The sequence below is a fragment of the Protobothrops mucrosquamatus genome, unplaced genomic scaffold (assembly GCF_001527695.2).
Source record: "Protobothrops mucrosquamatus isolate PMUCROS unplaced genomic scaffold, P.Mucros_1.0 scaffold454, whole genome shotgun sequence".
Taxonomy (NCBI): Eukaryota; Metazoa; Chordata; class Lepidosauria; order Squamata; family Viperidae; genus Protobothrops; species Protobothrops mucrosquamatus.
In genome coordinates this window covers 325,269-352,426 of record NW_015386777.1, presented here as the reverse complement: position 1 = coordinate 352,426, position 27,158 = coordinate 325,269, and the positions used below count along the sequence as shown (strand labels likewise).

General features: G+C 45.6%; 1 protein-coding gene across 1 annotated transcript; it reads left to right on the top strand.

Moving 5' to 3' along the window:
• Positions 1 to 4,986: 4,986 nt before the first annotated feature.
• Positions 4,987 to 14,254, top strand: PLAU (plasminogen activator, urokinase). The gene is made up of 10 exons (XM_015816458.1): positions 4,987 to 5,049; positions 6,218 to 6,275; positions 6,515 to 6,619; positions 6,875 to 7,049; positions 7,469 to 7,563; positions 9,847 to 10,030; positions 10,818 to 10,963; positions 11,875 to 12,015; positions 12,370 to 12,515; positions 13,750 to 14,254. The coding sequence occupies exons 1-10, from the start codon at positions 4,987 to 4,989 to the stop codon at positions 13,936 to 13,938; spliced, it is 1,302 nt and encodes a 433-aa protein (XP_015671944.1). The 3' UTR covers positions 13,939 to 14,254.
• The last annotated feature ends 12,904 nt before the right edge of the window (positions 14,255 to 27,158 follow it).

Here is a 27,158-nt window from a genome sequence, read left to right as displayed (position 1 = left end):
AGGCAGTCATCCGATAGGTGCAGCACCGGCGGCGTCTGGACGCGCCTTGGACCGCCGCAGCTTCCCGTTGTGACCGTCCCTCTCCGGCCGGTGAGTGCCGGGCTTTCCGCTTCGGAGCGGCCGAGGGAGGGCTGGCGGCGCCCTCGCCGCCGCCCGCTTGCCCGCCGGGAGCGCCGCCGAGCGGGATGCCGGGCAGCCCCAAAGCCCGGCGCTTCCCGCGGAAAGGAAGGGCTTCGCTCGCCTTCGGGGACCAGCTCGGGCCCCGGAGACGCCGCCGCGGGAAGAGGCGCGCGTTGGTGCTCCCGGGCGGAGGCGGAGGCGGAGGCGGAGGCGCCTGCTGTCTGCTGCCTGCTGCCTGCGTCCCGCCGAGGGGGCTTCGCCTGTTTGCGCAGCCCGGCGGGGAGGCGTCCGGTGGCAGAGCCGTTTGCATCGCCCCCCTTTAGAACTCGGGACTCTGCGGGGGGGGAGGCGGGAGGCAAGCCCGCACGTCAGAATCCCCTCGGAGTCGGGGGAAGCTGCCGCGCCTTTTTTCTTAAATGTCAGCCAAATTCAACCCCCCCCCCCCCGCTTCTCTCCCGGCAGGCGATCCTCGCCGTTTGCCCCCCTCGTGCTTCTCCCTGCACGCCCGGCCGGCCTTGGGTGTGGATCTGTGCAGGGAAGCCTCCGGGTTGGCTTTGGCTCGCTCGCCGCCTTCCTGGGCGGGGGCGCCAAGGACCCCCCCTTCCACCCGCCCCAGGTCTCTGCCTTCGCCTTGAGCGCCCGCGGAGGCTCTCCGTCGTCCTGGTTGCCCCAAGGGGGCTTTTTCCAGGAGGCGACTGGACTGCCTCGTTTTTCTTTTGAAGACGTTTCCCTTCTCATTCCAAGGAGCTTCTTCCGCTCAGGGCGGCGTTGCCAACTAGAGGAGCTAATAAGGGGGCTGGAGGTCTTTGCAGTGTTGGAGGTGACCGAGTTGCTGCTGCTGCTGACGATTGGTCTGTGTGGTGTCCCCTCTTTGTGGGTTTTGGGGCGTCCATGGATGCTTGGCGTGGCTTCCCCGGGTAGAGACGGTAGTATTGGGTCTTGTCGATGAGAGCCGAAGAGGCTTCTTGGATGAGAAGCGAAACGTCTTGGAAGAAGAACAAGAAAGTCCAGCTGCCTCCTGAAAAAGCGCCTTCGGGGCTTCGCCTTGAATGTTAACTCGGCAGCCCGTCCGGGCCGGCGCAGCCCTTCGGCCGCCTCTTTGGGGCTGGAGAGACGGCTAAGCGCCTTTTGTCCCCCCTCCCCCCCCGTCCAGGCTGCAGCCGTTCCCCTCCAGCAGGAGACGGCGCCTGGGGGGACCCCGTCGCTGCAGAGAAGCCCAGCCTGCCTGGGGGAGGGGGGGACTGGAGTCGGGCTTCCCCGAAGTTGCTGCCGCCGCGGGGCAAAGCGCCTCCCGAGCGCCTAGAAAAGAGGGGGCGACCCGGGGCTCCGGGACTTGCTAAGACAGGCCTTCCCTGGGCCGGCTGAGCTGCTCGCCTGAAGCAGCCGGACCGGCTTTTAATCTGCATATAATTTAATCTGCTTGCATAAACAAAGGGACGGTACGCCACGCGGTAGAGCTGTTGGGCGACTGCTCCTTTTGGCAAAGGGCGAGTCCCGGTTTGAGGAACGGGGCGTGCGGTGCGGCGGATCCGCCGTGGGAAGCCGAGACAAGCGCACCCCGCAAGGTCTCTGGAGGCCGAGAGGGAGGGAACTCTTTAGGAACCGCGTTGGTTAACAGCAACGTGACTAGTTCTGTCAATTAAGAGTTGACTAGAGAAGGTAAAAAGGTGGTATCTGATTAGGATCTTGATGTCGTTAGAAAGACTGTAGTATTTGAAGCGTGGGGATGTATAGATAAATCCCATTGATGGGGGATGGGTTAAGCTCAGGCTTGCAGACTGGACAGAGCAGGGACGGAGGTCTATTACTTCAGCCTCCATTGGGAGAGGCTGGGAGCTGCAGTTGATGATCATCTGTGGACGGTGTCCCTGCAATAGTGGCAGGTGAAGGCAGGAATTCAGGCACAGGTACACATCTCCTGAGGGTGAAGGTCAAGGTACCTTCAGCCCACGCTCTGCCAAACTCTCCCGACATCATCTTTCAGCAATTTAAAAAGGAAAAGGTTGAAGGTATTACTAATTATTACTACTAATCGGAGGTTGAAACCTGTCATTAACCTCTTGTAAGTCATTCAGAGATCTACTAACAGATTATATTCTTCCTGATAATCCCGAGTCAGAATGGGTAAATTAAACAGGCGCATCTGTTCTTGCCAAAATAGCACAATTTGATCCGATGTGTCTTTGAATTCTCTCTTTTCTAAAGCTCACTGCTGCATTTTCAGTAAGGCGTCTAGATTGCTATGCCATCAGTTCTGCATTTGCTTACTCAGAAATAAAATTCTGTGAGCTTTACCTTCAAGCAAATACACAGGAAATTGGAGCCTTAAACTGCAGCTCTACACAACTCACTGAGGTTTACTTCTGAGTAAATGGGCTTAGGATTCTGTCTAAGGGATTTCTTAAACATCCGAGTGGTTAAAACCCTGTATGAGAATGAAACAGCAGAGGCTCCATTGACACAATATGGGAATAAGCTAGCAAAAACACAAACAGGCTTATGAAAGTCAGCAGTTTCTTCACATACAGTTTGTTCTCTATTTTCCTGCTGAAGTAATTTTGCAAATTTATGAAACAACCTGAAGTGAGTGGTTTGAAATGGTATTTAAATTCAGCAGGTTTTTATCCTTTTTCACAATTTCCACAAAAGAGCTTTCTGAATCAGAAAAGTGGTCGTTTCTCGTCTAATTCAGCATCAAAAGGGTGATACATGCTTGCTGGTTTCCTAACCTGTAACTGAATTGGTACTTTGGTCTCTACATGCTGGGAGATGAAACAGCCACCAGAGTTGTAAAGATGAGATCATCACTTGGGGGAATTAAGGTCTTAGTGTCAATGGAGCAGGAATCTGTAATTCAGTTCATGCACACTCATTCTTATTTTAAAACTTTTGCATTGCAAAAGATTTATAAAGATACTGTCCAATTTCTAAAATCCCCAGTCTTTAATATACAGGAAACATATGGATTTCAAGATTTATGGGAGGAAAAAATATTGCTCCTCAAATTCGTTATTTTTATTACTTGGAAATATCCAGTTAAGACACTGTAGTATTTTTTTATTACCGATATTGTTGACTTTGGTAATACGCAGAAATTTCCTCCATTATCATCTCAGTATAAACGGATTTTGCAGGTTTTTAAAAACCTTCAGAACTTTGCAAAAAAATGTGGATCAGCAGCACCTAGTGAATTGATTGCAAGGAGGTGTATTTACTATCGCTGCACAATGATTTTGTTACATTTTGTGCTACAGAGAGATTAAAATCTGAAAAAAATATTAAATGATGCAAAGTTTGTTCAGTATTCTTCCAGGATATTGATGAAGCAAGAGAAAGATTTATATGTTATGAATATCCCTAGAAAAAGGAACACATGCGGGATTGTTTCATCGTTTCTAGTTGCTCCTGAACAAACAGGTTTCTTATATGGGTCTTAGAATTTCTTCCCTACAGTATAATAACTCTTAAGAGTAAAATATATCTAGCCCAAACTTTACCCTAACTTTAGGAATGTAAGTAGGGATAGCTGGCAATAGAATAGAATAGAATAGAATAGAATAGAATCAGAGTTGGAAGGGACCTTGGAGGTCTTCTAGTCCAACCCCCTGCTCAGGCAGAAAACCCTATATCATTTCAGACAAATGGTTCTCCAGTGTTGGAGCATTCACAACTTCTGGAGGCAGGTTGTTCCACTGGCTAATTGTTCTCACTGTCAGGAAGTTTCTCCTTAGTTCTAGATTGCTTCTCTCCTTGATCAGTTTCCACCCGTTGCTTCTTGTCCTGCCTTCAGGGGCTTTGGAGGATAGCTTGACTCCCTCTTCTTTGGGGCAGCCCCTGAGATATTGGAACCCCGCTATCATGTCTCTTCTTAAAAACTTCCAATGTTGGAGGATTCACAACTTCAGGAGGCAAATTGTTCAATCACACAGCAAGGGCCATATCAACTCTGTTGATAGCCCGCATGTCATGAGTTTTTGTACTATGCCCTTCTTTCATCTTGGTGGGAAATCGTCAGCCATTATTAACTGGAAGTAGATCTGAGGGATAAAACCGAAGCTTCAGTCAGTCGTTTGGCACCTGCTTCCTTGCCCTGACATAGAGAGCGGTCAAGGTATGTTCAAAAAAAGTTGAACATTGGTTGGTGGTCACAACGGGGTGATTGAGGCTCAAAGTGGACCATCATCTGGATTTTTTAGCCACATCTTGTCCCATTTCTAGGCATCCCTGATTCTAAGTTTAGGAGGCCATCAGATATGCCCCTCTGGGTGGAGCAGGGAACGTGTGAGGGGAGCCGTCTGTTCCCAGTACAGAGACCCAATTGGCTGCCATACAGTATTTGGGGCATGCTTGGAACTTGGGAAAGTTTTAAAGGAGCCGATGCCAACGGGCACAAGGTCTTCCGTGCAGTAACTCAGTGTACTTGCTGTTCACCTTGATGTTAGCCAATATTTTGTTTTATTTTGCTGTCTTTAGCAGGATTTATTTTTTCTTTCAGGCCTTTGGTTATATAGTTTGTTTGTGTGGTTGTAAGGTATGTTTGGCTGTTACCTCTTGCTTTTTGTTCTGGAGTCCAATGAGAGAGAAGTGAAAGCACAAGACTCGGTTGGTATCAATCAGGAAATTCATAAAGAAGAGTGTATTGATAACACTAATTCCTATCCACTCTCTAATTCATGTTGAGGTTCAAAATGGGTAAAGAGAAAAGTTGTACTGGGTCAGCTACTCCATCGTCCCCCAAAACTGGGAATGAAGACAAAGGTCTTGAGCCAAGTGTTGCCCCAAATGACAAGTCTGTTCTTTTCTTCTCAGAGTCCAGAAAAAAGAAGAAGCAAAGTCACTGAAAATAGGAACCGGTTGCCTAACGGAATGAATCCACCAGCCATCCTCTTTGTCATGCTGAGCGCACTCATCACACAGGGGGCAGCTTCGGTACGTTGCACAACCCTCCAGCGATACAACTGACAACGGCTGGGACTTGCTTCCATTTTTGAGCATAAATATGAAGCTTCCGCTCCTTCCCATGACCCAAACTTATTTTTAGCCCTTTTTTCTTCCCTCCCTTGTGGTTTCTCACTTATAAACGTAGACAACCTTTTGTTTGGTGATGTGTGAGTGAGTTGGCACTTGTTGTAACTGAGCTAGCCATGTTATAGGTTTATTCTAAAGCAGTAAGTGACTTCAGCGTTTTAGTCACTGCCCCTCCTGGTCCTGCCTTACTCCTTTTTTATATATCCTGCATTTCCCGCCCCCTCCCCAAAATGCTGGACTGTTTTCTAGGCTTTTCTTGTTTCTGGCCTTCCTGTCTTAGGGCTTTGACCTGCTCTTTCTAGAGCAGCTTAGAGAAGGTCTGGCTGCTGACCTCCGGACAGGGCGGTAAGAAAGTTCAAGTCAGTTGCTGTGATGGTCTGACTGAAGTTCTTCCCGTTCATCAAAACAAGCGGAGCTTTAATTATATCTTTACAGCCACCATATCACCTTTTTTTAAAAAAAAACAACCCTGTATCCTTGGGACACCTGAAGGCAGCTCATCTAATCAATGTAGGCGAAACCTCTAGGGGGGCAACTGATTTTCCCAAGGGGCCACATGAGAAACTGGGACTGTTGTGAAGGGTTGAACCAACAGGGCTGGGAAGGTGCATGCATGGACATACATAAATGGAAAAAAAATAATAATAGTTGCTTTCAAACCAAAAGCAGTTTTCTACTGTGTCTTTTTAAAAAAAATATATCATCTAGATGTTTTAGAACCTGTAGCTTTCTTTTTGAGCGGAGAACTGTACCAAGCTTTTGTAAGGAGCTACATTTAATCAAATACATTTTAATTTATTACATGTCTTAAATACAGTTTAATTTGATTTGTCCATCAGTAGGCAGTCATTTTTTCCTTTTACATTAATAATGCAGTTTGGGATCAATGTTTGGAGGGGCATCTATGCTACCAGCTACCGGCAATTCTTCCTGAATTATTCTCAGAGTTTTCAGGAGGAAAAGCAAAGTCCTGTTTTGGAGCTGGTCCTACAAGGGCGGATCAAATAAGAAAAGAGTTGTTAATGTGCTAATCCATGTCTGTGTATTTATAGATGTTGTTCTGTTTTAGACTTACCATTGGCAGAGACAACAGAAGCTGTCAAGCAAAATTAAATATGACCACAAAGGTAAATAAACTTTTATCCTTTTTGTTGCCCTTTAAAGATTGCTATGGTTTGGTCAAGTACCAAATTACAAATTGCCACAACGTGTTTGACCTCAAGGAGCAGCAACTTTCACGGGGGGGGGGAAGGGGGGAGAAAAGTTGTAGAGGGGGTTTGGGTTCACTAAGTCCATAGTGTGCATAACACATACTGCATATTTATGTTTTAATAAAACGTATGATTTTTAAAATATCTGATTACAGGTTGCGGCTGTTTGAATGGAGGGACTTGCTTGACTTACGGGCTGTTTTCTCAAATTAAGTCCTGCGTGTGTCCTGAAGGGTTTGATGGAGATCACTGTGAGATAGGTACTTCTCAACAACTTTTTCATTCCTTCAGCTGGGGAACTGGTGGGATGGGATAATCCGGCGCATACCAGGGCATCTTGGTGCTCTTGCACAGCCCTGCCACAGCCCCCTTCACGCACGCAGGAGCCTCTCGCAGCTGGAGGAGGCCGCTGCCATGACCCAAAGGGGAGGAGACTGAAGCTTCTTTATGCAGGTTCTGAAACCAGCACTCATCTCTCAGCCATGACTCAGCCTTGGCTCTTTTCTTTCCCCCAGATGTTGAAACCAGATGTTACACTGGGGATGGCACCGATTACAGAGGGACTGAGTCAGAGAATGAGAATGGGGACAGGTGTCTGTATTGGAACTCTGAGTTACTCAAGAGGTGGCCCTACAATGCGCACATGGAAGACGCGCTGGAGCGTGGCTTAGGCAAACACAACTATTGCAGGTAACAATGTCAGTGTGTATAACCCATTGCGCTTTGCAACCAGAGTTGTATTTCCTGCCTTCCACGTTCCCTTCTGTACACTTCTGATAAAAGCAATGATGGCAGATTCTGCCACTTCGGTGCCAGGCGACATATTCTCCTCAAACGCTGGAAGGCCTCATTTTTTCTCCTCCTTTGACATAGTCTCCTGGTGCAAGGCTAACTTTGTTTCTATTGGCTAAATAAGAGAAGGACTTTTGGCTGTGGCCATCGACCAAAAGTTCTTTTCCAGAACGCTCAGGAATTGTGTTCTTCTGTCGGATGATTATATGAAGCTTTTGCAGGGTTAACGCTGCAAGGAATCTTTCATACAAATCTTAAAGGTAATTTTTGATCTTTCTGACTGTTAATCCTCATGAAGATGTTTTGTGGTTTTCCAGGAATCCAAATGGCCGTTCTAAGCCATGGTGTTATGTTCGGAAGGGATTTCGCACTTCTGCGACACCTTGTGACATACCCACATGTCAAACCCCCCGTAAGTTGCTATATAGGTATGATGAGACCCAAAATTGGAGACTGGAGGGACGTTAATTACATTCACACGAAGTCAGCTGGCTGTGTCCTATTTGGAACCTGCAGTGCCTGAAACCTGGCCAAGAGTGGGCTAAGAGGAGCAGAGATGCCCCTTAATAGGGAAGGGTGTGCGGTGTTGCACGTAGGGAGGAGAAACGGAGACCCCGGGTATGAGGCAGAGGATTTGTGATCTGGAAATGTTCCATCAGAAAAGGACTTGGTGAGGTCATAGGAAACAAGGGGAGACTGAGGGAGCTGCTGGAAGGGCTAGTGCAGTTCTAGCGTGCGTTAGAAACAGCACAAAGACGTGTGGCATCTATTTTCTTCTGCTTTGCACTGGTGAGACCATACCTGGACTATTGCGTTATAAGTTGGGACACAATATTTCCAGAAGAACGTGCCAGTTTAGTACAGGTTCAGGGGAGAGTGACCAATATGGTATGGGAGCTGGATGACATGCCACATGAGGAGGGCAGGCAGAAGAAACATTGGCTATTCAGTCTGGAGAAAAGATAAATAAGGAAAAGATGAGAGATCGAATTTAGAACTAAGGAGAAATTTCCTGACAGTAAGTGGAACAGCTCCCCTCCAAAGTTGTGGGTGCTCCAACACTGGAGATTTTCCAGAAGAGGCCGGAGGGCCATTGGTCCAGCATGGCAAAACGCCTCCTGCTCAGGCAGGGGGCTTGGACCAGAGGACTTCCAAGATCCCTTCCAACTCTTGTTATTCTATGCTCTATCATGTCCGTGTTTAGCAATAAAAGAGGGCCAGGAGAGTCGGGAGTCATTTTCCACAGCACAGAAACAGGACCAACAAGAATGGGTTTAAATTGCAGCTACTTAGAGCATGAAAAGATTTGTGCCACAGCAGAACAATGACGGTGGCAGGTTCCCCATCACTGGAGTTTTTTAAAGGAAAAGCTAGAGAGCCACCCAAGTATGGTGGCTTAATTGGTTTTCCAGCAGATTGAAGAACGTAGGAGGAGATTACAGTATTATTATGAGTGCTTCTACAATTCCACAGATCCATGATTCAGTAGAAATGTAGCATGTTACAAAAATGTCTGTGGAAAAATGCATATATTTATGAAAATAATGCACTAAAATGCATATTAAGAACTTTTATTTGTATATTTGGTGGGCAAAAATGTAATCAAATGTATACATTTAGAAAAATGCACAGAGGAAGCAATAGGTTATAATGTAAACTTTTAAATATTATTAAATTTGATAAACCCAATTTGACGTATTCATGAAAATAGCTGAGTATGTGAAAAACAAAGCAAAAAAATGATAGACGTACCATACCCCACTTAAAACCAAAGCGGGTTATAGTGCAGAGAATCCAGATTTTATTGTGAGAACCAGAAAGTCCTGTCTGACAATTGCTTTTTTAAAACATTTGAAAGATGGAGGTCTCGGGGCTGTCCATTTTCAAGTGGTTTTAGAGAAACCTAAAGTGTTCCCCGAGTGAGAGGGAGATTTTCTCCTTAGGTTATCCATTGTCCAGAGAGTTTCTTTTTGCCAAGCCCCTTTTAGTCCATTTTTAGCCCTTTTTAACCCAGTTGCAAGTCTGGGCAACGGGAGCTAACTAGGTTTATCTCGTAGAGCGTTTGTGGAATAATGGACCATTCAGGTGTTCTTCAACTGGAAATCCTGCAACCTCAACAGTGGGAGCTGGGGGGAATTTCCGTTGTGAAGCAGCTGGGGGGGCCACAGATGCCCCCGTAACTGAGCTCTTAGGTGCCATCAGTGAAGGAGACGGGAACTGTCCCCCAGGAAGGGCAATCTTACTGCTTCCAGGTGGTGTCAAGTTCAAACATCTTTGCTCCCTGCTGTGTCTTCTCAATTTCTGAGAAGCCTTTGCAGAAGGTGCAAAAATATTTGTAAAAATGCACTCCTATTTCAACTCCTCCTTATCCAACCTGCCAGCTTCCTTCCCTAATGTGCAAGGGGGGGGGGTTGGTTTTTTTGGTTTTTTTTTTTTGGTGGAGGCAGAATGAAAGTCCCTTCTCATTTTGTAGTCCAAAATTATACAGACCTGGGGAAGGGTTTTTGCTAAAGTTTGGTTGGCTGAGAATCTGCTTTAGTAAAATAAGCCATTTCAGAGGAGATTTCCCACGACGGGGAATCTAGAGTTTCATGTACAGTGTGATGAGGGCAGGAGGCTTGCCTGTTGTACCACCTTGTTTGTCATTGGAGCAGACCTTTGAGGAGGAACGTTGTTGCTTTCTTTTCTTTCACAGGCAGGGCGTGTGGCCAGAGGAACATAATCAGGAGCTTCAAGATTGTGGGTGGGCAGATGGCCCCCATTGAGTCCCAGCCTTGGATAGCCACCATCTTCCACTCCAGAGGGAACCAGTTTTTTTGTGGTGGCAGCCTCATTGACCCCTGCTGGGTCCTCACAGCAGCACACTGCTTCTCGGGCATGTAGGTACCCCACCCCACCCCACTCCCCAAATTCCTCCCTTCGCCTCGTCTTCATTGCTAAGTGAATTGTCTGGACAGGGTCAGCTTCTGCAGCAGCGAAAGGAGGGTAGTCATCTGACGGAAGGCACTTCTATAAAATAATCTCCCAGGCTTATGCAGAAGTGACTACCTTAATAAAATTAGGAAAGACCTATTCTCCTAGAAATAGATTTGCAACCGCAGCTTATGTTGTTAGCTCTATATTCAGTTGAAAGTGAAGACTCCTTCAAGTTGAGTTCAGTTTCTGACAACCTCTTAGCAACTGCTTAGAAGTGATTTGTTATTATCTCCTTCTGGGAGGTTTTCTTACTCCCTAGTTTGATCTGTTTCCTGTGATCTCCTTCCCATAAACTAATCTGGCTGGACGTGCTCAGTTTCAGAGCCCAGATGAGGCCAGGGGGTCTCCTTGAGTTAGCAGCCCTGGTCCCGCTCTCTGTCCTCTTTCCATGCCTCTGTTCCCAATTGAGGCTGGTCCTCCAGGTTAAAAAAACAAACAAACAAACCAAGAAAACCAAACAGATTTTGTGCCCCTTGAAGTTGGGCAAAGACCACTTTAAACAGCTAGAAATGACTTAGCTCTTTCCCTTCAAGCTGAATTTTATGAAGCACTTTGTGTGTCTGTGCAAAGAATATAATGAGTCAAATAATTGTAAAAGTTCAACAAACAAGTGAACAATGACAGGATGAAATTGCTTGGTGGAAACATCTTTGAAATTCACAGCTGTACACTATGTGCCTTTTTTTTTAGTGGCTCTGATACATCCAGGCTCATCATTAGGCTGGGAAGGTCTGCAACGAACGTCACCAACGCAAATGATCAAGAATTTAGTGTCGAGAGGCTTATTATTCACGAGGCGTACTCACAACAAAACAGAGATTATAACAATGATATCGGTAAATGACTTTCTGCATTGTCTTCCTGTCCAGCACAAAACTTTCTGATTTGATTCTCATGCTGAAAAACAAAATGGGGGATGGTGACCACAAATAACAGTTTAGAAAAATCTCTTCTCCTTTTCTCCAAACTAACGATGTGTTTATTCACTAGCAATGTTTTTGAGAATATTAATGTTAATATTGTTACAGTCAAACATTTTGAGAATCAGAAATGCCATATTTCCTTTTTCTAGAAAGAGTGCATATGTAGAAAGTTAAGAGAGCAGTTTAGTATTTGAAGAGACTAGAGTTAGACAGAGACCAATCATTCAGGGTTAATTTGACCGCTATCTTAGCTCTGGTTTATAATCTGGATGCAGGAACTATGATTTTACAGTTAAGTTAGATGTAAATTAGGGAGGAATGTTGTTGCACATGTATTTAGTTCTAAATTTGCCTATACTTAGCATAGGGCTACTTAAGTAAGAGAAGTCCCATTGGTTTTGTTGTATTTTTTCTTAAGTACGAATCCAGCTAATTTGAGTCCAGTGTGACTTTGTGTGACCCAGGAGGATAAATATTAATTGATTAATATTTATTTCTTGGACTAAGTAAAGGAAAGGAAACAGAGCTACTTGAAAGCTATATTTTCTAGCTGAGATTACAATCTAAATGATTGTTTGGAGACCGGGGAAGAAAGATCAAAGATTTGGATTTTGTATTTTAACTTTGGAAATACACTTATCAACACATAATGTGAGTTAACACACAGGCAGACTAAAACATATTAAATTATTTGGAAAAGCGATTGGAATGAGTAGCCTTAAATACAGATTAGGTGATTTTTTTTTCATCAGAATGAATAATTGAAGGAAACTTTTTGCACAGTTTTGCTATACTCATTTTTTCCTTCTTCTCTCTCCTTTTAGCTTTAATCAAGATCAGGTCCCCTTCTGGCCAATGTGCGAAAGAGTCGGGCATTGTCGGAACCATCTGTTTGCCCTCAGAGGATTTGAGGCTGAGAGATCATTCCCACTGTGAAGTTTCTGGCTATGGAAAACAAAACAAAAGTAAGTGGGTGGTTTTTCCCTCCCTTCAGACGTCTCAGAGTTTGGGAAAGAAACCAGACAAGAGTATGATTGAAGCTCCACCTATTTTTTTATATATGGTGCATGAGAAATGGGTGGAGCTTTGATCGAATTATTACGGCCCCTATTTTGACTGTCTCGACCACACCTGTAGCCCCACCCTTGCAAAGCCTCAAATTTGTGAAGAACAGACTCTGCAAATGTGACTGGAACGTGGGCTGCAAGCAAGGTTTCTGGCATGTGGGAATCCTCACTCCCTTCTGTTTTCTCTTTCTCTGAAGTAAAAAAGTTCACGTCCATTTTGTCTCATACCAGTTTCATCTGCTTTGTCCACAGCAGCCATTTACTACTCGCGAGTACTGAAATCAGCCAATGTACAGTTAATGCCCCAGTCCACGTGTAAAAGATACTACGAGGGTCACAGGGTGAATGAGAACATGCTCTGCGCTTCAGACTCGGCGTGGAAGTCGGACTCGTGCAGCGTAAGTTTGTTTAGTTAGGGGGCATTCACACATTTTGGTAGCTACAGAATACTCTGGTGTGAAGAGGGCTACGCAAAGGGGGGCTACGAGTCTGTGTAATACGCTACACTTGTCTAATCTGGGATGGGTGGAGCGCGCTATCGCAATATATCATCAGAACTGAACTGTTGCTTAGCACTCTGGGTGGACCAACTCAACACACTAAGCCACAATCTTTGTCTGGATGGGGCATTTACAGATAGTCCTCGACTTACCACTGTTTGTTAGTGACCGTTTGAAGTTACAGTGGCACTGAAAAAAGTGACATGGCCGTTTTTTCACACGACTGTTGCAGCATCTCCGTGGTCACATGACCAAAATTTGGGTGCTTTGCAACTGGCATGTATTTATGACACTCGCAGCGTCCTGGGGAGGGTGGGGTTCACGCGATCCCCTCTTGCAACCTTCTGACAAGCAAAATCAACGGGGAGGCCAGAATCACTTAACCACCGTGTCGCTAACTTAACAACCGCAGTGATTCACTTAAAAACTGTGGCAAGGAAGGTCACAAAATGGGGCAAAATTCACTTAATAACTGTTGCTTAGCAGTGGAAATTTTGGGCCCAAATTGTGGTCGTATGTTGAGGACTGTCTGTACTTGTTTGTACACAGCGGCTGAGTTTTGATAAGCAACGCTGAGTGTGTTGGGCGAAGATCATCCCTGGACACAAAAGTGCAGGCAGGAACTCTTCATCAGGGAACACGTTCTTCCTTGTTTAAACACGAGACAAATGCGGCCTGCTGCAAAGCAGAGCCACCTCCTTGAGCACAAGTTGTTTTTCCCGTGGTGTCACTCACTGGCGTAAGCCTGCTTGCAAAAGAGAAATGGCGGGAGGCCCAGGAGCCCCGGGCTCTGTTAGAAATGCCCAAATGCCCAGGAAGAGGCGAGGGGGCAACCGGGAGCATCAGAAGCACCTGGCCAGCCGGCTTCCCGTACTCTCTTTTGGGACTGGGGATCGGAGCTGGGCAGCTGCTACTTGCAAGCCTCGAGTTCCCTCTGCTGGGGCTTCTGCTGGGCTGGTCTTCCCCTTGGAAGTCAAGGATCCGGTCAAGAGGGGAGACCCTTGACATGGGGGCTGAAGCTCTTCCGGCCCCTGGAGAAGACTTCTGCCACTGCCTGGGGCTCAAGGGGCCACAGCTGAAATTGTGCTGCCTTCCCTTGCTGATAACCTTCCGCCTTGCTTGGTCTTTCCAGGGAGATTCGGGTGGTCCCCTCACCTGCATGTATGGCGGCAGGATGCTCCTCTACGGGATCGTCAGCTGGGGAGACGGCTGTGCAAAGGAAGGGAAGCCCGGCGTGTACACGAGAGTCAGCAGATACATCCCATGGATTGAATCCAACATGAACAGAATCCATTTCAGAAGCTTCTACCCTCCGAAATGAAGCGGGGGTTGTTTGGTGTGTGTTTCCGCTGCTTGGCGTTAGCCATGATGATGTCAGACACATGGAACTTGAGCCAAGTCTTTGCAGGTGTTGAAGTGCCCAGCCCTGCGTTGGAGTTGGTGGTTCTTTTCAAGGTTTTGTGGGATCCCTTTGTCAAAGTTCAGGCAATTTCTCTCTGAAGGAGAGACGCTCAAGCCACTGCTGAGAAGGGCACAAAAACCATCCCACGCCAAGCCAGCCTGCCTCGCTCGTCAATAAGACACGGAGCTGGGATTTAGATCATGCCCCCAGAAGGGCTGGTGTTATACAATCGTGATGATTTTTTAAAAAAGATTTTAGTAAGGTTTTAAAATTGATAATTAACTTACTAACAGCTAGCACTACCCAGAAATGTACAATTTGATATTATTTTAAAATATCGCAGAATTAATTTGAATGGAATTTAAAACTTTTAAGTGAGGTTGCACTGTCAAGTTGATCTTTGCTTTATTATTTAGCTGGCTTTTTAACAGCCTTTTCAAAAAATTGAAAATGCAATCTGACATAATATTGAGGTAAAAATACATCATTACTCAGAACGTATTGACATTCCAGTTTCTATGAAAACATTAGTGTAGATATAAAGATACATTAAAAATTACTGATAGGTTTTACTCCAGTTGTGTTTTACTTGTGAACCGGTCTTGGTACTTGTTCATTAACATCTTCCCAACTAAGTTGGAGATAAAATAAGGTTTTAAGCAAATGATCCATTTTAGCCCCCTTCCCCTGCCAATAATATTTTTTCATCCTCACATTTTTGTGCCATATAGAATTTGAAATAATTGCAATTTTGAAAAAAAAAAGTTGGGAATACTTGTGTGTTACTGATGCCATTATTATGACTCCAACATTAGAGTCTGCATCATTTCTCTAGGCAAGCAGCCCCTTCTTTTCTAAAATAGAAAGTTTTTAGGTCCATAGAGAAATATGGCTAGGGTATTCCTGCTCAGTGAGACAGGAAGCAGAATGTCTCAAGAATAAAAAAAAAATGGAGGCAGGAACATAATCTTCAGTTGAAATTAATTGGAGCAATGGTTGATAAATGTTTTGAACTTAACTCAAACTATTTCTGCTATTACTTTTGTTTTAAAAGGTCAGAAATGCATGAGACATGTTGTTAAGTAAGACTTTTACTTAGGAAGTTAAGTGTTAGAATATTTTTGAAACCATAATGTTCAGAGTTATATTTCCATGCTATAAATTCACGAGATACGAGTGTTAAACCATTACTGTACTTCAGCATCCTCTCAGGACCTACCTCCATTTTGGACTTCTAGAAACTTCTGTGGATCCTTGGTCCCTTTCTTGATGACAGAATCTGACTGTAATTGTTTAGCAGTAAAGTGATTACATTTTACTACATGTCAAATTCCACCAATGTTCAATAGCACGAGGCACAAGATAAAATATTAAAACAGCTGAGCTAAAGAGTGAAGCAGTCCTTGGAGAGAGGACTTGAGGTGGAATGCTGGAAATGTAATGGGATGCTCAAAAGTTTTTGATCAAATTGTGAGCAATAGCAAAATGATGTAAGTCAAATGTATTCTCAGGGATCATTGCATAAATGTCCCCATTTCCGAACATGTCTACCATCCCTTCTGAGTCTGAATATAACCTGAACAAGCTGGAATTTGATCAGCATGAGTATTGTTTAATGTATAGTTTGGCAATTTACTTGTTTTCTGTGACTCATATATAGTATTAGCTTTTTATACTATTATTTTATTCAATGAACAGATAATTTGTATGGGGGCTGGCACCCTCTTTTGTTATTTAATATTTTTACTTTATTTAACTTATTGTTTATGTACATTACAGCAATAAATTAAGCAACCAATAAAATTCCCTGTTGATAAGACAGACGTTTGTGTCTTCTTTGGGGTGCTCTTCTGGCAGGGTCAAGCTATTCCACCACCAGCCACTCCCCCACCGAAGTACATGAAAGGGGTGGGTGGGAACCCCATTCCTCCATCTCAGGCAATCCCCTTGAGTCTGCACTCACTGCGCTAGAAAGCAATTCCCACGCACTCCGTGACAATACAGTCTGACATCTACATCTGGAATTGTTTAGAACCTCCAATCAAAATAGCTCAGTGGTCTCTGTATGGCACAGTTCAGTTCAGTTCCCTTTTGGATTGATAAATGCTCCCACTTTATTGTCTGCACATGAAGATCCAATTAAACTGATTCATTGCTAAAAAGCCTTTGCACAGGATCTTCTCAACGAATGGCTAGCACTTGCTTGGAGTTAGATAAGGCTGAATGGAATTCAAGGGGGTGGGTTATGTAGGGATTCTAGGCTGATCCTTCTTTTAACTCTGCCCCCTGTACTACTCCTACGCTTACATTTGTAATCCGTGTCCATTCAATTAGACTATCATTGCAGACATTCAGATGTGTAGCTAGGACTCTTATTACGCTAACTCAGATTGCTGGCTGCGCTAACCAGTATTATCTGTTCAGACAGCCAAGAAGTCAGGAAGCATTTCTAGCTAAGGTCTCTGATAGCAGGAAGAAGGGCCAGAAAGAGAAATGGCAAGCAACATTGTTTATTTTTGCAGAATAACTGAAACAGGGCTTTACACTTTTCTAATCAAACATCGGTATGAGAAAATTCAGGAGCTACATTTAAACCAAGATTCTCAGCCAGGTCCATCTTTTCAGTGAAGAGTGTCCATATCATCCTGAGAGTGTTTCCTAAACCCTTGTTGCCACATTAAAGCAGTTGTGGTGAGTAAGCAGCTTAACACCCAAGAGATAGATGACCAGCCTATAAATCCCCTCACCCTCATGGCTCCACCTTTAAGGCTTTTCTCCACAGTCTTTGGTGAGCTGAGAACATCCCAAGGAACCAGGCAAGGTAGCAAGACGTCCCCTTCCCACTTCCCCCTTTTGGATAGAAGGCTCATCCCTACAGAAGACAGCCTGCTCCTGCTGGTTCTGGCTTGTTTTTCTAGGGCACAGAAAACCAGGAAAGGAGATCAGAGACTAAATGTCAACTGTCCAGTTGGCATTTCCAGAGAAAAGAAACTCCTGGGAGGGACATGATTTGACCAAGAATATAAATACTGTACTGAAAATTTACATCGGCACAGAAGAAAGCAGAACCAGCTCTGGCTTTCCCACTTGAAGGCTTGCTTAGTTAAACAACAGACTCCCTCCCCTCACCCATCGGGTGTTCACACTGTCCAATAGTAATATTTCTTCTTCTTATGGAAACAGTCCGCTTCTCCTTCCAGTGGTCTCGGTTGCCCAGACATCACCCCCCCCACACACACACCTTTGCGTTCCATTGTCAAGATAGGAGCAAAAGAGAAAAGCTAGGTGGTGAAAAGGCAAACCACTCTTGACATGCTGACCCTCCCTGGAAAGAAAGGCAGACCTGGAACAACAATAAATGTGTAAACACAGTATTACGTACAACCCAATTACCGCTACATTCCTTAATGGGGCCGCTGAGGATACCTAACGTGAAATTTCTTCACTAACTCACTGCCCTAACTAACATCAAGGCAGCCATCCATTGGGTAGCCTTCCTACAGTACTAGATACTGTAATTTTCCCCTTTGGTATCTGGAATCGAGAATCTTTTTAATCTCGGAGTTTGCAATGTGAAAGGAAAGACTTTCCTACTAATTCTCTACTAATATGAGGATGTTACACATTAGCAGCAAATAATGCTGAAGACAGGATCCTTTCTATTATTCATATTAATCACATTTGATGGTGTTACTGGGTCATACAACTCTACAACAGGATTAACAATCTCCATATTTCTTAAGCTTCAGGTATTACCCATCATTTTATAGCAATGTTCCTTTTTCTGTCAGAAGCGGCAGTCTGGCCATCGTCCATCTGGGGGAGCCAAACTATAATTTGCAGTAATAACTTGGGTTATTCACTCTGTGCAGGATGGGAGTTTAGGGACAGTTTTCAAACATGATTTTGGTTAGCCACATTCATTCAAAAATACTTGCAGGAATCCTATACACAGCCACTTTAGACAAATTCCATACACATCCAGAATTTTTTACACAGAGTCACGCTGCAATATAAGATACACAAGCCCTGGTTTATTAGGCTAACGGAGGAGTACCCTGAAAACTTATCCTGCAGGCACATGGTCAGGAGAGGCACCCGTGACAAGGGTGAGGCTTTGATTGCACACTTCCTGAATGTCCTGACAAAAACAAAGACCCCTAAAATCTACATACCCCACCCAAACTCTAAAGACATGACCTTTAGGACATGATAGGATTAACCCACCAATACCAAAAAGGGCACACTCAGACTCAGATCAAAGCACATGACACAGGGAATACACAGCCTCAAACAGGAACAACTCCAAACACAAAAGCCCAAGAAGGTATAAAAACCCACCACTCCCAGCACCATGTAGTCAGCTGCTCCAGAGCCTCATGTCTTGTGGTTCTGCTCTTCAATAAACTACAACCTTCTTTCTAAAGCAGTCTCCATTTTGTTTATTCCCGGCTTGGGCTGGACCCTGAAGAAGATTTTTCTTTCAACAATAGATTAACTCAAGGGTGTCTGCAAGGTATGGCCAAAAAAGCCAAGATGGTGACTATAACAATGCAGGTAAAACTGTGTTTATTTTCAAGTTGTGGCTGCTATCCTGACTTTCTCGACCATCCCCTGCAGACGCCACCGGTTTAATTGAAGGGCCGATGGCTCTTTTCTCACATCAGACTGCTGTTCATCTGCTGCTCAGTCATCCTGTTTCCCAACATTCCCCTTTCTCTCCTTCCTATCTTCTCCTTCATTATCCATGAGTGCTTCACTGCACTCTTTCAAGTCCAACCATCTGCCCAAACAAGCCAGTTTTCCCACCGGGACAACAGAGAGTTAAAATGGTTGCTTGAAGCTTTTGAGCAGTTTCTGGCATAATTCTGTCTCTTCTGCCACCCCCTGACCGGACAACAACTTTGCAACCACAAGGGCTTCATTTTGGAAGAGGGAGTTTGGCAGAAGAGTTCCTACAAGAACCACAAAAAGTCTACACAGGGCCAAAGATTTGTTTTATTTTCAAAAGCACCAGGCAAGAAAGGGCAGGCCATCAGAAGGTCATTTTGTACTTTTGTGCATGATTACCAGGAAAAAGGAAGCTTGCCTTCCCCTTTCTGGTCTAAATTTGCAGCAACATTATTGTTACTATAGCAACCTGGTTGATCTACTGCAGGCTGATTTATTTTTTTTTATGAAGGAATCCACTTCCACAAGCACGTGCTCCCTGCAGATCCCTCAGGAGGATCGCATTTCCTCTTTGTGACCTGCTTCAATAGCCCCAGGAGAAGATGGGAACGCTGCAGCCAGCTTAAGCCAATGCGTGGAGTATCTGGAAATGCCGCCACTTTTACAAGCTCCCCCCTCCTTGTAAACGGGTTGTAAAGTCTCTGTTCTAAGGGGGGGGCAGCCGCTGCCTGAGCCTGTGCCTCATTAAAAGGAAGAAGGGATCCTCCTTTTAGCCTTTATTTTTCTGAATAGTCCGTTGCTTACAAAAGCACCAAAGCTTTTGGCACCGCTGGGGCAGGGTGACGATTACAGCGGGTGGCCCAACCGGGGGGGGGGGTTTGAGGTGTTCATGGTTCTGCCTGTTGCAACTGGGAAATTTCATCTCTCCTGAATCTCACCCTGTTTTAAAAACTGCAGAAGATGCTTGCAGGTTGGCACCTCTTTTGTAGGCACAGGGGGTGGGAAATGTCCCTAATACAAACAGAGATGCACAGTGGGTGGCAACAGTCTGAAAAGCTGGTCACAATGTTCACTCACACACACACATGCACAGAAACCCTCACAACATTTTAATTAGGACTGGAAATCAAGGCCATGTTGCTGTTACAACCCCTTGCATGAACTCCGCCTGGCTGCTTTTAGTTTTTGCTATTTTCTCGGCACTCTTTTTAGGAGTGACTTTCCATGCTTGCTAACCTTCTTCCTAAGGCAGAGAAAAATTGACTGGCACAAAGTCACCCAGATGGGCACTGGGTGTCTAAGGCAGGACTAGAACCCCCCCCCATGTCCTAGCTTCTCATTCAGCCCCGCCATCCCTAGACCAAACTGGCTATTATGGTCTTCAACACAGCCCCCCCCTTTTTTCTAGAGAAGAAGGACTGAGCTAATTCGTGTGATTTATACCCACCAAAGGTCGTGGCTCCTGGCTCCACTGTTTTGTTTAGTCTAAAGCTACTTATTAACATCTGGAGGAAGGATCAAAGAGCTTTGCCCTCCTCTCGTGGGTGGTTGAAGGCAATGAATGGGCAGATGGCCGGGACAGCCAAGGAGAGAAGCCACCTAGCAGCCAGCTGACCCGGTTAGGCCAAGGAACATCCAGAGAGGGTGAATCGTTGTCTGTGAAACCAGCATGAGGTCCCTGACGCCTCTGACCTAAGCAGGGCCATGGGATCGGTCAACCTCGTCCTTCCCCTTTTCATGGGATTCAGTTTCTCAAGCATCCAGAGGTCGTCGCTGTGAGCTGTCTTTCACGGTCTGTGGGGTTCCATCAGTTAGGAGATCTAATCTTGGGGGTGAGGACAGCACCAGAGGCTCAGACCCAGGTTTAAGGACAGGCCATTAAGGACAGGCTAATTTCAATGAAGCACTGAAGGCCGAGTGGAAAACCCAACAGGACGCAGCTATCTGGCACTTGCATTTTTCCATGTGACACCAGAGGTAAACCGGCACTTCCAGCAGCTTCTCTTCGGATGGCCAGACTGAACAGCAGCTGGCTTTAAGCCGCTCCTGTTAGCGGCAGGCAGGCCTTAATTCAAGGCACCTCACGCCCTGGACTGGCCTGTTTACCTCACCCGTGAACCTTGCTTCCAAAATGCTTCCTCGGCTTCACTGGGAAATGCATTTGGCAAATGAAGTGCCCCTTGTAGGAATCGCCTCCCCACACTTCAGCTGGAGCCTGAACAGGGCCCCCACCGGAAAGATGGAAAATAATCTGGATTTGGAAACAGGGAGGAATTTCAAGAGACAGAAGGCTGGTGGCAACAAAACCCATGCCCACCTCAATAGACACGTCTTAAGTTCAGACAACCACCCCCTGAAGAACACTCAAATATTAGAATCACTGACTGAAAGATTCTCCTAATTCATCGTGTTTGGAAACTGTACTTGGACTTTTCTTTTGCTGGGGCAATGAATTCTCTGTACAAACCACAGAAATTCTGTTATTTCAACACTTGGATTTGTTGTAACAAGAAGGAGAGCTTTTACTCATTTAGGGAAAGTCCTATCTATCTATCTATCTATCTATCTATCTATCTATCTATCTATCTATCTATCTATCCATCTCTATTGTATATATATCTCTGTCTGTCCGTCTGTCCGTCCATACACACACACACACACACACACACACACACACCTACCTACCTACCTACCTACCTACCTACCTACCTATCATATCTTGGATCTCCTACCAGAAGTCTGGGGGTTTGAGGGTTGTGCCCAGCATCTCAGCTGCTCCTAGCACTGTGCTCTGAGGTCGTTCCTGGGTTCTTTTGGATCTCTCTCCCAGTTTAGGTCTCACAGCCCCGAGTGCTCCCATCACCACTGGCACCAGTTTGGCCTTGACTTTCCACATCCTTTCCAGTTCCTCCTTCAGGCTCTGGTCCTTCTCCAGCTTCTCCTCCTCCTCCTTCCTGATGTTGCTCTCCTTTGACACAGCTGCATCTATCACCACCACTGTCTTCCGGTCTTCATCTACTACCACAATGTGGACTATACTTGAACAAGACATACATTCATACAGTACACTCGTGTGTACGTTTAACAGAATAAAGTATCATTTAATGTAGCTAACTGTTGTTTGGATTTTCTGTAAAAGAAAAATGAAGATTTGAGAAGGTGAGAAACTTCTAGATGGCAGCTGTGATCACATCATTTCATCCAAAGGCGGCAGGGTCAGCCCCCACCTCCCCGACACCCTTTGGCAGAGCCAAGTCACCCTATTACGGCCTTTGGGTTTAAACCCAGCCAGAGGTCCCACCTCTGCTTTCCTGCGCCTGGTGGCCCCCCTAGAGGGCCTGCAAAAGCAGAAGAACAAGGCAGAAGACTTCCTGGCTTCAGAGGTCTTCTGGCCAGGTCTGCAGCCGCTGCTTGCTTCCCACTGCAGCTCCGATCCTTTCCCTGCCACTCCAGGGAGGTCAGGCTCAGCGGTTGTGTCCTGGTCAGGACTTGATGTCAAAAACCGTGAAATGCAGCCCCTTTTCACACGCCAGGCAAGGCCAACTTTGTGGACGGATCTCCCATTGACAGATGCAATCAGAACAGGAAAAACACTCCATCTGACTCTTAATGCTGAACGGCCACTGACTCTGCAGGGACTCCTGTGTAAAATCTGAAATATCCTGGAGAGGCCAAAGATCACCTGATAAAGTCTATATGTGTAGCTCCTGTTAAAAAAAAACAACCAAAAAACAAGAGCAGAGGTGATCTGGCTCTGAAAAATGATTCCAGAATTCCCCTAGGTACAACAGGCGGAAAGAAGGATTTGCGAAATGAGGTGTGCTTTTCAGCACATGCAACATTGACAACTGCCCTCACTTTCAAGCAGACCACCCAAGGATTCTCTTATTTTTCTTCTTTAATTTAAAAGCATTTCAGAAACATTAATGGGCTTGCTCATTTTTCAGCTTTGAAAGAAATATTAATAAAAGGCAGAGGGTTTTTTTTTAGTGTAAAAGTATTTGTGGGGGAAGGTGAAGGTTTTACATGTGTTTGACCCCGGAGAGTTGATTTCCAGCAGGCATTTGCTGTATGTTTTGTATCTTCTGGCTACTAATAAGGCTTAAGATCCTGCAGACGAGGCCCTCGTGCTTCATGTATCTCGTCTCATTCACAGAATATTATGGAGAATACACACAGTCTAGTTAATTTATCTGTATACGTACACGTGGATCCATGCAATGCACTCAGTTAAAACGAGGACTGTGCAATATGCTGGACTGGGCTCCGTAAAGGAACGCAGCGGAGACACGGTGAGGGTGCAACTGCCTGCAACTCTTTAAAACCGATGCACCCAGTCCGAAGCCCCTTTCAGGAAGTGGACCCAAGGCATCGCACCTCTCCAGGTGCAAAAACAGATCAGTGAAGATGAACCTTTTGGGCTCGACGTGAAAAAAATTTGGAAACTGCCTAACTTGATTCTGCCCCTTACACGTTCATTTATTTAAAAAACATACAGTCCAGTCATGTGTTATGCTGTGTATTATTATAAAGAAATACCAAACAATTATAGAAACGAATATGAGTAAAACAAACACGTTTCCAGGAGGTCTGAGGGCCGCATGAGAGCACCCTCCCTTGTTGCAGAGCCTCCGCAGCCTCTGAAAATCACGCAAGAGTAGGACGTGCTTTCAAGAACAACTCACTGTTGCCCAAGGAAATTGCTTCAGCCCAGAAAAAAAACACAGCAGCTTTAAACTTTCAAAAAAGATATTGCAGACAAACCGCTGCAAAATCTATCTGTTGGAGGAATAACACAGTCCTCAAAATCAATTAGTAATGTGGTGCCAATGTAGAGAACTCTAAGCTTGCTAAGTAGAACTGAGGAACCTCCAAATGAAAAACATAATAATAAAGGTACTTCTTTAAAAAAAAATCACCAAAGTTTCATGAACTCTCGTTGAAGAATTCAGGAGGTTTGCCTTGTCTTACAAAAACTTTGTGGCCAGTTTCCCATTTTTTCCACACAGAACATGGCAACTTCTCTAAGACGGGTAGGATGGCAGTGAAGGGAGACAAAAGAACAGCTGGGCTGCTTTCCGTTGCTGTGAAAGGACGTATTTGAAAGACTGACTTCATCCTTAGGTTGAGTGCATAGTTCATTCTCGAGTCATCTGGGAATTGAAAACAGAGGCCTCTCTCTCTCTCTGGTTTAAACATCTTCCCAGCAGCTTTTCCATTTGCAAAATACTCTGGAGAGTCCCGGCTCTCCTCTCCTCTGAGGGATGAAAAGTCCTATTATCAGCTGAAGCAGGAGCAGGAACTGAGCAACTTTCAAAACCTGCCCAAGAGCTGCAGAGGAGGGATAGGAAAATGGCAGGAAAACCACCTCTTCCTCTTAAGCGACACTGCAAAATAAACCTTGGGGGAGGAAAGTGGTGAGAAGAGCAACAAAATTGAGCCTCTTGGCTGAAGAAATCTGCAGGCATTAAGAGCTGAGACAGCCCACTTTTCCTGGGACCAAACCTTGTCTCTTCAGTGGGGTTTACTTCAGGGGAGACATCTATACGCACCCTGCGGTATCAAGTTGCAAATAATCCCTCGCTGATTTCAGTAGAGCTCAGTTCTGAGGAATAGGCTTGAGCTGAAAATGGAGATACCTCTACAGCTTGTCTCCTAAGTCTGTCCCCTCTACAGCCCCCTCTCAGGCGAAGATGTGGCATTCAACCATTTCAACCTTTTTCAAGGTGATGCCTTGATCTGGGTTTGATCCAATGGCACTAAACTCTTCAGCACTCATGAACCATTTAGCACTAGAGGGCAGGAGGGTGTAGACTGAGAGTTACAGATTTATTCAAGCACTCTTTAATCAAGCGTCAAATCAGCAAACACCTAGAGGCAAACAAAGTCATAACCAAAAGCTAACATGGGTTTGTTAAAAAGAGACCCTGCCAGACAAATCTTAATGCATTCTTTGACAAGGTGACAAAATTAGTGGACCAGAGAAATGCTGTGGATATATTTTACTTGGACTTCAGTAAGGCATTTGATAAAGTAGACCACAACCTACTACTTGATAAGATAGAAAAATGTGAGTTAGACAGCATTCACCACCAAATGGATTCGTAGCTGGCTGACCGGCCGCACTCAGCGTGTGGTCCTCAATGGAACTGCATCTACATGGAGGGAAGTGTGCAGTGGGGTACCCCAGGGCTCTGTTTTAGGCCCAGTACTCTTCAACATGCAATATTGTAAATGTTTGGTTTAATTTGGCATTCAAGGGCTATGGGGCAGATTTCCAGAAAAAAAGAAAACATGGATTAGACGTTTTCTTCACAGTTCCACAGTCCATAAAATGTGACAAAAATGTGAACGGTCCCTGTGAGCTACAGAGCACAAATACAGCCTGCCCTTTAGATCAGGGGTCCCAACAGAACCCATTCAGAACCGGGTGTCGTCTGATGTGTCTCATCTCTGATCCGTGACTTTGGAAGCCAGCACGTTTCACAGCTGAGTTAGTAGTCTTACTTGACTCTGTTATACTTTGTGTCTTTATTTTTCCTCTTACATGGTTTAAGCTGACACTTATTGCGCGTTGAATACAATTCATTAAAAACGTGAAAGCGGATTAAGCTCATAGGGTGTTTTGCCTGCTGTCGGTTCCCCTCCCTCCCACCCCCCAACCTCTTCAACTAAGACCAAAGCTGTAGAGCCTCTTTCTGAGGAAACATGAAGGAGGCCCTGTGGTTGGAAACCTTGGCAGGAGCCCAGGCCTTCTCTCCCCTAGGATGCCGGTTCCAGCGCTGCTGCTGCCGCCGCTTATTTGCTCCCATATTTGGAAATTGGCCGGTGGCTTGGAAATCCCTCTTTCAAATTCCTGTTTAAATTCCAGAGCGGCTGCTTCATTCAAGTGAAGTAAATCAAGCCCCACATGGAGGGGGAAGCCAGGACGGAGAAGCCTCTGGTCCTCCCTGATGCAGTCCGCTCCTTGGGACATTGTGCGCACGCACCCCTTCTGCCCGTTTTCTGCCCATCTTTACCTGCTTCTTAACAGCTGCAATCTCTCCATTCCCAGCTGTGCTGGAGCGAATCTCTTTCGCCGAAACCCGGAGACATCACCCCCTCCTCCGAGTACAATTCTGTTCTGTACAACCCGACCAGTCGGTAAAGGGCTGTGGGGTTCAATCCGGTTCAGCATCGCAGTGAGCATCATAATGTTCATTAGCTGCCCTGCAGGTAAAGTAAGACAAGGACACCAACATGCCAGGAAGGAAACCTCTGGCTCAGCTCCCTCCGTGTTGGGCCAGCTCAGCTTACTATTTGCCAGCATTATCTTATTTTGACAGAACAGGACAACGCGGCCCTTCCGCATTTGGGCCACCTCGTCCAGTTGGATAAAGACCTCAGAGCCTTTTCAGACCAGGCTGTTCGTAATGCATTGGCCTGCTAGGTCTCAGTTCTGCCCGAAGGGTGTTTAGCCTGGCTCAGCCCTTGCTGTGACCACACAGCACCGACACAGGCAGTTGTGGCTGGGAGGGTTCCCTCCGGCTCTTCTGGAGACAGCTGACCATTTCATTTCTAGCAGGTGGTTCATCTCTCGCTTTTTTCACGCCCTTCCTCCCGTCTCCTCCTCCTCCTCCTCCTCCTCCTCCGCACAAAACGCATTGAGGATGAAAAGACAAAAATGCAGTGCAACCCTTTGTGAAAAGTGAATTTAAGAAATGTGGGATTTGACACGGCCTGAACTGTCAGACTGAGGCCACATTTGAGGAATGCTTTTCCCTCTCTTGTTAGCAAGTCATTCCGAAGGGAAGATCTTTCCATGCCTTTTGACTTTTCTGTACTTGGCTTCCTTTTCTCCTTGTGCAGGGGGACACAGAGGCCCAGAAGGGGCCTCCCCCGCCTTCCTCCGAGCAGGCCTGGACAATTTGCACCCTGGAAATCACTTCTCTTCTGGAAGAGAGCAACTGCCTGCCGTGATCCGGATCAAAGTCTCTCTGGCAGACGGTCCAGCTCACCCGCCGTGGTTCCATGCTCAGAGCCACCCTGGTTTTTTTCTTTTTTAACAGGAATCTCATGGGACCTGCAGTTTTGACCTACCAGAATAGAGTGTTTTTAAAATATCATTTTTATTATAAGTTTTAACAATAATCTTTTTGCCAACCGGTACATCATTTGTCAAAACAAGTATTGTCTGAAACAAGAGTGCCACTCCCTTCCTTATTTGTTCACACCCTGGTATTTTAATAGCACCCAAAAAAGATAATGATAAGGACCAAAGGCTGACCGAGGATCGTCTTGCAGAAAGGGACACCGGCAGGAGACGTTCGTTTCCTTCTAGCAACGACAGGGATCTCACAATGGGGGACGACAAGTCACTGGTACATCCTCCAGCCATCTGGTGTGTGTGTGTGTGTGTGTGCGCTTGTGTGCGTGTGTGCTAAACCCGCATCCCTGGGTTACATGATCAAAATTCAGATGCTTGGCAA

Coding starts and splice junctions, on each gene's coding strand:
- PLAU (XM_015816458.1), top strand. CDS start 4,987: ATGAATCCACCAGCCATCCTCTTTGTCATGCTGAGCGCACTCATCACA. Junction 5,050..6,217: donor TCACACAGGGGGCAGCTTCG/GTACGTTGCACA, acceptor GTTCTGTTTTAG/ACTTACCATTGGCAGAGACA. Junction 7,050..7,468: donor GGCAAACACAACTATTGCAG/GTAACAATGTCA, acceptor GTGGTTTTCCAG/GAATCCAAATGGCCGTTCTA.